Below are 10,225 nucleotides of genomic sequence, written 5' to 3'. Positions count from 1 at the left end.
ACCAACGCCGTGCGTGAGGGACCCCCTCCGGGCAAAGCGGCGGAGGCAGGGGCAGCAGAGCCATGGGGGTCCCTACACCCGGCTGACCCGCCATACCCGCGGGCAGGGAAGCCCGGGCGGCCGGCCGTGCCCCCGGGGGTGGCGATGGCGCCGCGGGCACCCCGCGCCGCACGGGCACACAGGCTGCCCCTCTCCTCGCCTCACTCGGCTCCGGCCCGGCCCTTCCTGCCGCCCGGCCGCCATTTTGCGGAGCCGAGGCGGCCCCTCAGGCGGCTCTGCCGGCTCCAGGCCCGGCGAGGCGGCCCTGCCGCGGGAGGTGGCGGCGCAGGTAACGCGGTGTGGCGGCCGCCCCTGCTCCGCGGCGGGACCACCTGCCCGCGGGCAGCCCCGGGCGGGGAACTGAGCCGCCTTCCCCGGCTGGCTCCCGAGGGGCGGGGGTGGGCCACGAAAGGGAGGGAGCGCCCCGGCCTGCTGTGGGGGCGGCTGCCCAGCGGGCTGCCAGTTCATCAGTTAATTTTGGTGAAACAATAGCAGGTGCCCGGGCGAAAGGCGCGTAGTGGGAGTCCTCAGAGGACGTGCTCTAAAAAACCAAAACGTTTTGAAGATTTTCTGCTTCTTGTGCCAATTTTTTCTGCCCAGACAGGGCCCCCCTCCTGCAGGGAGCTCAAGGCAGGCACAAGTAGGACTATTTATTGGCAATGTGGCACGAATGACATGACAGCTTCAACTAGTTAAAGCAGCCCTAATTAAAGATCGGATTTTAAAGAATCCAAGGTGTTATTAGTACAAAATTACTGCATTTTTAGTGTTATGAACTATATTCAAAGCGAGATTTCCCAGAACATCCTTCTAGTGTTCTGCTCACACATACTGACCACAAAATTCTGCTTACCCATTTGTCTCTAAAGAGTAACCTCTGTTTCCTAGCAAAGTAAAATGCCATAGTTTTTTATAGTAAAGAAGTAGAGTATTTGGCTATTTGCACTAACACGTCTCCAGAACTGTTTTCAAAGCTGATTTACAGTATCGTGTAACAAACATGTAAGAGCTGAGCTAACGCTGAGGTCTTGTATGTAATATGTTCAGTCTTAACTGGCATTAGATTTACTTTTGTTTGTATCTGTTACAGGTTTGAATAGCTTGTAATTAACACCATCATTTGCAAATGCAATGGAAGAGGGCAAGATTGCAGACGTCCAGGGTATTCTACGACTTAATGTGCGAGGATGTTTATACACAGCCAGGCGCGAGTCTTTATGCCGCTTTAAGGATTCAATGCTAGCTTCTATGTTTAGTGGACGCTTTCCTCTAAAAGTGGATGAATCAGGTAAATATGTTCAAACTGTAAATATGACATTCTGATCAGGGAGCTCTGTGGCAAATACATGCTTTTATATATATATCTGTGCATTTTGTAGTATAGCTCTTTTCCCAATCTGCTGAGCATCAGTTGGCTTCTTTAATTCCAGGACGTAAAACAATTATGCATGCATGACTTTACACTTATGAGTAATTCATCTGAATTTCACAAGACTACTCATGTTTGCAAACATAAGTGTTCGTACAGTGCTTAGCCCTGCCTTGTCCCAGTCCAAACTGTGGCTTTGGAATGTACTTCTTCAGTATGAATATGAAAATAAATAAAATTGAAGCTGGCAGAGTATTTGGTATTTAACTTGGATCCTGTTTATGACCTCCTATGTTCTCCAGAGGCATCTCACTCTCTCTGTTCATTACATAAGGAGATTTGGGTCTAATCTTTGTTTGAGAATACTTCATTACCCAGTAGAGATTGCATTTTTCACCACTATGGCTTGATACGAAACTTTGAATAAAACTATTCATGGGTCAAATTTCACACTTGTTTGTGACTTGGAAATTCTGCCAAAGTATGTCCAGTTTAAAGATATGATGGATGGAGAATAGTAATTCCTTGTTGTACACTTTTGACTGTTTAAAATATCTGAAATGTTTAACATTTTTATGGACAGGGCTTTGCTACCATCTTTCAGTTGCAGTGAACAGCCTATTGTATAGAGCTGTGTATAGTTTGGTCAGTTTCCGTAGTGGTCCTTGAGCCCAGCGGGCAAAGGAGGGAAAAAGAAACAAAAAAATACTGTAAAACTTGAGCAATATTCAGGAAAGGTTAGAGTAGATGTATACTGGAGCTGATGCTACTTTTAACTCTTTTAAATTGCCTAGATCCAAAATTGAAAAAATCTCTGCAATAGTGAGAAAAGATGTATCTGCAGTTAGAATTAGAAATGCATCTAGAATTAGATTTTAGCATTTTAAGTGGAGGGTAGTACAGCTGAGGTTGTATGTTGGCATGGTCCTATGCAGATTAGTGATTTCACTGAAATTCCAAAGAAATGTTTACTGCACTAAGAATTTTATATTCAAAGAACAAATATTCCAGGGAAACAAAATAGTAGTTTTGAAAGAATAGAGAAAGTATACTTACTCCTCCTAAGTAAGTAAAACTAATACAGAAGTTTTATAAAAAGGCTTTACTTGATGATTTGGTAGAATGTGACAAGTCTGTCTTCGCTTGCTGGAAGCAGTATTTTAAATAATTTTATGTTTTCAGGAGCATGTCTAATTGATCGAGATGGAAGCCTGTTTAAGTATCTTTTGGATTATCTTCATGGAGAAGTTCGGATTCCTGAAGATGAAAAAATTCGAATTGCACTGCAGGAGGAAGCAGATTATTTTGGCATCCCTTATCCATACAGTCTGTCTGACCATTTGGCTAATGAAATGGAGACGTATTCTTTAAGGTCAAATATAGAGCTTAAAAAGGTCTTGACATTTCTTACATTTTTAAACGTGTACTCTCTAATCTACACCATTCATTAGCATCAGATACTAAAACTACAGTATATGCAGATTAGCACTTTTTAATCACCATGTTAAATCACCAGTAAATTCAGAGTTTTAGGTTAAGAAATCCTAGAGTTGATAATGCAGTCATAGTAGTTAAGGACAGCAGCTTTTCCCATCATTGCAATACAGCAACAGTTTAAATTTGACTCTGTTTTACATGCAAGTCTGCTGTAAAACTTGCATGGTAGGAATGACATTGTTTAGTTCCCTATTTGGCTTCAAATTTTACTTGAGATTAGATTTGATCCCTTCAAGATGTTTGGGGTTTTTTCAGTTTTACAAATTCATCCTAAAACTTGAAGGATAAAGTGTACTTTGCCATTTTTTAGAACAAGAAAGGGGAAAAGAAGATTAATATATTATTTAAAATCCCAAGGTTTGTCTATTTTAGAGTATTGTAACTTAAAAGCTCATTCTACTTAACTGATTGGAAATTAACTCATATTACCAAGTATGGCTGTGTTAGTCCTGACAGTCATCTATGTTCTCTTAGTAAGCTATTGTTCCATATATTTCACATTCTCCCTTATTCATTTCCTTTTGAAAAGCATAAAACCTTTGCAGGCCTTTCATTTTCTCTTCATATTGGGGATTTGCCATGCCTTTAAGTGTTTCTGTTACCTTTCCGTGAATTTCTCCTAGTTTTACAATATTCTCTGTTAACATCAGATAAGAAATACTACACACATTATTCTAGATAAACTACATCCGTGATTTTCTTAAAAGAGCTCACCAGTACAGTTAAGAAAACTTAAATGAAAGCTTATTCAACTAAAAATATTGTATTCTTATTAATATTCTGTATTTTGTGTTTTATGTTTTTTCCAGGCTTTGTTAGATTTCTGCGATTCTTATGATTTAGTTTGTACCAAGCCTACAGTTTGGGTCCTGCACTATCTCAACACTTCTGGAGCAAGCTGTGAAAGTAAAATTATTGGTGTGTATGCCACAAGAGCTGATGGGACTGATGCAATTAATAAGGAGCTAGGAACGAAAATTCATAGTAAAAGCATTTACAAAAGGTAAGATGACTGTCAAACACATGAAAGCACTAGGAAGTAAGAATGAACACTCACATATTATAATAATACCTAAATATTATTATATGTAGCATAATATAGCATTATTGTACTATAAATCTGTGGGAGGAATCAGATTCTTTCCAGCTTTGAAAAGAGCTGGCTAGTACAATGGTCACATTAAACAAACAAACAAACAAAAGATAAAAACTAAGCATGGAGTACAAGAATTTGAGACAGTCCACAAAAGGTGGCTAGCATGCAGTTGCTGTAAGTTCTCATTATGTTTTACTTGCTATTTTAAAAATGTCTCAATCATTTAAAATTACTTCCTAATTTAGGACGATATTCACACTAAATACAGTGAATGAATCCCCATCCAGAAGAAGTTCCAGAAATATTCACAAAGTTCATTTGATTAATGGGAATGTATTTTGCAGTCTTCTAAGACAGCTGAAAGAAATATTTAACACTGAAAAGAACTGAAGATGAAAGAAAATGGTTTTAATTCTTTATAGGACATGTACATCTCTACTACACTATTAATGTGTTTTTATGACAGTAATTATAAGTTATTGGTAGACCTGTACTTCTGAGTATCTGGAAGCAATTGGTCTTTCTCTTGGTCCCACAGTACAGTGTCAGATGTGTACTTCACTGTATACCTTTTGAAACATGATTAAGATAGAGCTTTTGATGTTTCATCATCTTTATAATTAAGATGCTTATTTTCCTAAATTTAGGCTGGGAACATTAATATTTATTCCAAGAATATTTGGACACATAGTGTCAGGTATCTGTCCTTCTACTGTGTTTTCCTTTTGAATAAATGATTAAGATTTAGAAGAACAGGTTTTACACCATTAATTCTGTAATTATTCTTTTATGAATATCTGTTCTTTCATGAATACCCATTTTTAGCAATAGGTGTTCACAGGCATGCAGATCATAGGAGGATGGCTATTTAGAACCTCTTATACAAATGAAAATGAAACTTAAGTAACATTTTCCTTTCTACTTTACAAAACATTTACTATTAAATCGTTATAGTTAGGATTTGGTAAAAAGAATGATACATTTAATCAGTGTTATGTTTTTAAGGACTTAGCTAGATTTACCACATAACTGCTACCTTTAATACAATATTTCTAGAGAAGCTGGAAATAACGTCCAATACATCTGGAGCTATTACTCAGTAGCTGAGTTGAAAAAGATGATGGATGCTTTCGATGCCTGGGAAGGGAGAGGTAGAGTATTAAATTTTTTTCTCTTATTTCAGTAGTACTACTTTTTTACAGAAAAATAAGAAAAATATTTGCAAATTAACTGTAATAAAAACTCTGTATACATTTTCACTCATTCAGTAAGTAACATGTAAAATATCCCATAGTAGTGGCTATTTAAAAAAAAAAAAAAGAAGAGTCTTAAGGAATGTTCCAACAAGGTGACATGAGTTGACATGAATGAATAGATGTAGCGAGAGCCACCACATGCAAGGAGTGATAGCCTGCTAGCATTGGGCACTCTGGTGGAAGCCCTAGAAGCACGTTGCCTGTAAGCAGTGTTCATGTCAGCATAGTTTCAAAGCTGAAATTCTACATAATAAAATGCACGTGTTCATTTAGTTAGGTGTATATACACATAATATTGACTATGTTCTCCCAGCTCATCAATACAATGTCCCTTTGAAATGCAGGTGTCAGCTACTGGAGAGTGCCTCAGGAGCTGATTGAATGTTGGACTCTTGAAGAACGCCCTTTGAAAGGCAGTTTGCATCATATGCCTCCAGTTCATAAAAGGTACGCTGATTTGCATAGCTGGCTTAAAATAAAGCAGAAATGCAGCACAATCTTTTTTTTTTAATAATTTCAGGTTCTTTGAATAGCTATGAATGTTAGGTTTTCTCTGTTTTTTCTATTTACATTTTTATAAAATGTCTTAGAATCAGAGAGCTCAATTGCAGGACTGACCTTGCTAGAAACAAATTACCGTTTTTAGGCTGCTGAAACTCTTCTCTATTCTATTCTACTTCTTCAGCCTTTAAAACATCACTTTAGAGTGGGAAGGAGTAATTTAAAAAAGTAGAGAGCAGTATTAGTTAAATGAACTGCTAAAAAAGCAATTTAACTGAAAACTTTAAAAGGTTAACTGATTTTCATGTATGTGAGATGCCTTCCTTTTTTAGAAGGAATTTCTAGAATTTCTTCTTTGCAGTTTTACGGTGATAGTTCTGACTACACTTCCATTCTCAATACATTACCTAAAAGCAGCCTGTGCAGGTGCAGCTACACAGCTGATCTGAGCCACCCTACAGCCACTTTGCTGCTCGATAGAAGAGGATCCTGCTGACCTTCTTTGTCCCTGGCCACACTGTCATTTCAGCAGCAGCCACAGAGCCACATCAGCACAGTGATCCAACTGAAAACTCCCGTCTCCCCATCCTCCCAATTTTTTTCGGGATACCGCATTCTTTGCTTTTCATAGCTCAAATGGGAAGGACTGTGATCATTTGGTCCGTGGATTGCCAAACAGCCTACATATGTTCCTGAATGCTCCTCTGCTACCATTGCCTGTTTTATCTCCCATCTCTCTGCTTTGATTTGTCTTCTCTATTCTTCTGCACCCTCAAAAAACTATGTTCAGGTTTCAGCTAAAACTCCTGATGTACCGCAGTGATCCTGGTGAGACATACACTGTCTTGAAATATTGTAAATGAACCTAGTTACTGATGATATTTTACCTATACTTCATTGCTACTATTAAAGCACCAAATCTTTGAACATTTAAGCTTTCCTTTTTGTTTTGGTTGTTCTTTTGATCTAGGATGTGCAGATATTGAGCATACCTTCTCACCTTACAGCTCAGAGGAAAACCTCCCTGGACTCATTATAAGTACTAGGTTATTTGCAGGCTTTCTGTTTGAACAGTGCCACCATATACCAGTTTTATAAGAGCAATAATAAGAAATATTACTCTCAGATACTGTTTATTCTTTTGGTATGAATCCCTGTGGCATTTCACAGATCTTCTAAAATCCAAAATGCAAGTACCCTGAAGAGTATCAATGCTTTTGTAGTGTGTCTTTTGAGCTGTTCTTTAGTGGCTCTCACAGTTCATAGCCTGTTTACAGTACTGACCCGCCAGCTAAATGTTTCTTCATTCCTGACAATCAGGTCAGTTAAAGCCACAGCTTTTCTTTGTCAGCTCAAAATTTAGATATAATCCGATTCATACATGTTCTTTCTCCTACTACCAGGTTTTAGTAGCATTACCCCATGTAGGAGCCAGCAATAGAGCCACAGTTTGACAGCTTTTGTTTTGGTACATTTTTAAATGCATTGTCAATATTCTCTGAGTTTAATTTGGTCTCTGTGTTCTTTTCCCCCCCTTCCTCATCTCTCTAAAAATGATTTTGATTTATATTTACTGATTGTCCCTCTGACCTGGCCTGGTCTAGCTTTTGTTTTGTTAGGTTTCAGGTTTTCTAATGTCCTGTTCAGCTGTTTTAGTGTGACCTGGATTTCTATGGCATCATTTATTATTTCCTTGAGGAATTAAAATCTTCTAGATGTCTGTCCATTTTTCTTTGCCAACACTGAGAAACAGCATTTGTATAATACTTTAAAAACGCTGTCTACTTGTACGGATTAGAGTTGCCATGAGACTCCATAGGCTTTCTTACATAGGTTCTTTTTTTTTTTTTTAACATTTTCTCTTGAAAGATTGATTATCCATAATCATTTGTATTGAAAAGAAATGGGGGAGGGAGAAAGAAGCAATATCTTTCTTCTTTTTTTCTCAAATTACATGGTGTGGAACTCTGCATTTTGTGTTCCTGTGCAGTTGGGTCTTACATTTTTGTAGATAACTTAAAACACATCAGACTAGTATTTAGTGGCTTTTGTATCTGATGGGATCTGTAGCATTTTAATATTTTCTTTCTATAACTCCTCCAGCCTTCTTTCTCACTGAGTTTCACTGAGCAGTTTGTGCACCATATCTCTTACAATTTTTAATGTGTAATATTACTTACACAGGTAGAAGAGATTGCTGGTACTATTCATATAAAGGCAAGCCTGATTGCAGTGATGAACAGTTGAGAACCATAAATGATATTGTAACAAGCAAAAATTAAAAGAACTTCAGATTTGTGCATGGCTGTTGCAGATTGTCTATTTTGTAATAATGTTATAAAAAGAATAATTTACGTACATACTTTGTTTCTTTAATTGAAGTTCTTTGTTTTACAGACGATTAATCGACTTTACTGAAGAGGAAGACTATTTACTGTGTAAAGCGGGTCCCAAGCCAATTAGATTCTCAGGTCCCTCAACAAGTACCCATATCAAAGTCAAGAATTCAGCTGCATTAAAGGTAGCTGCTTGCAATGCTTCACGTTCTGCAGTGACTCTTAAACGACCCAACAGTGAAAGTTTGACGCCGCACAAAGTAGCTTCTGAAACTGTTTCCACAACATGCGCATCAGTGCCCAGCAATTCCCAGGCGCCCTGTGGAAGGCAGAGCGCTGACAATGGGACACCGTGTCAAATGACATTCAAGATCGCAGTGTCTAGGAAGCCCGTAAGCAACCGTGTAGTAAAGCTGAAGCGAACTCCACTTTTTCTTGTGACACCATCTCAGCCATCTTCTTCTGTATCCAGTAAAACAAGTGAACAGGACAGCACTGCTGTCGAAATGGCTACTACTCCTATGGTACTAAACAAGAAAGAATCAGCTGTATTAGCAGAGAGTATGAAGCTTAACAATGATAAAGTGGATGGATAATGTTTGACTCAGCCTGATAGACTGGATAGCTTTGCATCATCTGGTCAAAGAAGAGAACATCATCTCATGTGGTCATTTATTCCAAGATTTGCTAGAAAATTATGATGAAAAAGTTCGTGAAAAGCATAGGGAGAAATTGTTTTAAGTGAGCACTGAAGTGTGTTTTCTGCTTTATTTCTAAATATTTTTTAGATGTTGGGAAGGAAGGAAGAAAAATGGATTAAAAAAACCCCTCAAACACAGAGGATGTGCAGTCTAATGTTACAGTATCTCACATTTGTATTTCTGTCAGGCTGTACGAGTAAACTGACCTTTTTAAAGGGAGTACTTGTACAGCATAAAAGATGACCTCTTTATCAACTTTAACTACAGTTAACATTAATTAGTGTTAATGTCCTTAATTTGTGTCTTTAAAGTGCGGAAAATAGGTAACAATAAGTAGCTTTTATTAGATACAAGTTTGCCACAAGCGTGCAACATCTTAAGTACTGTGAAGATTCCAGAAGTTGAATGCACTGACTGGTACTTCTGGTGAGGATAAGTCACCATTTTGTTATTAACAGCAATGAAAGGGACCACCTTTGCTTGCACACAGTGAGAGAATTCAGAAATACAGGAATGGAAGAAGCATGCCTAGGGAGTAACAAGGCAATTTTTTCCATAGACCTGAGACATACCTGTACTACTTTCCTAATGTGGTGTGATCTGCCGCTGGGGTGAGGCTGCTGCAGGCATTTTGTATTGCACCACTGCGGGGTGTGTTTTCTGCACCTGCAGGGACCCTCACAGGTCTGAGTGACAGCTGGCCTTCACCTGTCCTTCTGCAGGCCCTTTCAAACGAGGAGGGGACAACCTCAACTTTTGTGCAGCAAAGCAGTGTTAACAGAGGTGCCCTGGTTTGAAGAAAGAGAAAAGAACCCCTCCTTCCCCCAGAGCAGGGTAGAGGAGACCTTCTTGTACCAGGGTAAATTTTGAGTAATGATACTCCTGTATGTTTCTATCAGCAGAGGAAAGCTGAATTTAGCTCACTGATTTTAAAAAGCCCTTTTAGCTGTTTAAATCAGTGAATGAAACCTGGCTTTGTTTTGTGCCCTTGCTTCCTTACTGTTGGGTGCTGGTTTTTTTTGTTGGTTTTGCTACTGTTTTTGCTTCTCCAGCACAGTAAATACAGCTGTCCCTAAACGCTGAGCAGCCCTATTGCATTGCCGAAACGCAATGTTCTTAAAATTCCTGAGACTGTTAGAAATACAGAAGGGTTCTTTAAATGTTTTATTTTCTAGATCATTTAGAAGCAATCACATTTTCAGGCTTTTCTCCTCATCACAAGGACTTGAAACATCATTTGCACAAGTACAAAACCCAAATTTTCACGTACTAACATATTGTTAAGGAGACAGTTTGCCATCAACAGTAGTCACTGTACAGGTGTGCAGTACTGTAATTTTCTGCTATTGGTGTGTATACTGAAGACCAGCTTACCTTTAGAATCTTTAAGCTCGTGGTTTTTCTTAAAAAATAAGCCTAAAGAGCAACAA

At 38.7% G+C, this 10,225-nt stretch overlaps 1 protein-coding gene across 1 annotated transcript; it reads left to right on the top strand.

Annotated features, from left to right (window-relative positions):
• Window positions 1-1,170: 1,170 nt before the first annotated feature.
• KCTD18 (potassium channel tetramerization domain containing 18) lies at window positions 1,171-9,644 on the top strand. Its single transcript, XM_050900235.1, has 6 exons — window positions 1,171-1,327; window positions 2,591-2,802; window positions 3,715-3,908; window positions 5,058-5,152; window positions 5,602-5,704; window positions 8,156-9,644. Exons 1-6 carry the CDS (start codon window positions 1,171-1,173, stop codon window positions 8,688-8,690), a joined length of 1,296 nt encoding a protein of 431 aa, XP_050756192.1. The 3' UTR covers window positions 8,691-9,644.
• The last annotated feature ends 581 nt before the right edge of the window (window positions 9,645-10,225 follow it).

The sequence above is a fragment of the Gymnogyps californianus genome, chromosome 7, assembly GCF_018139145.2.
Source record: "Gymnogyps californianus isolate 813 chromosome 7, ASM1813914v2, whole genome shotgun sequence".
Lineage (NCBI taxonomy): Eukaryota > Metazoa > Chordata > Aves > Accipitriformes > Cathartidae > Gymnogyps > Gymnogyps californianus.
The sequence above is the reverse complement of the archived record's forward strand: the minus strand, read 5'-3'. Positions and strand labels throughout refer to the sequence as shown.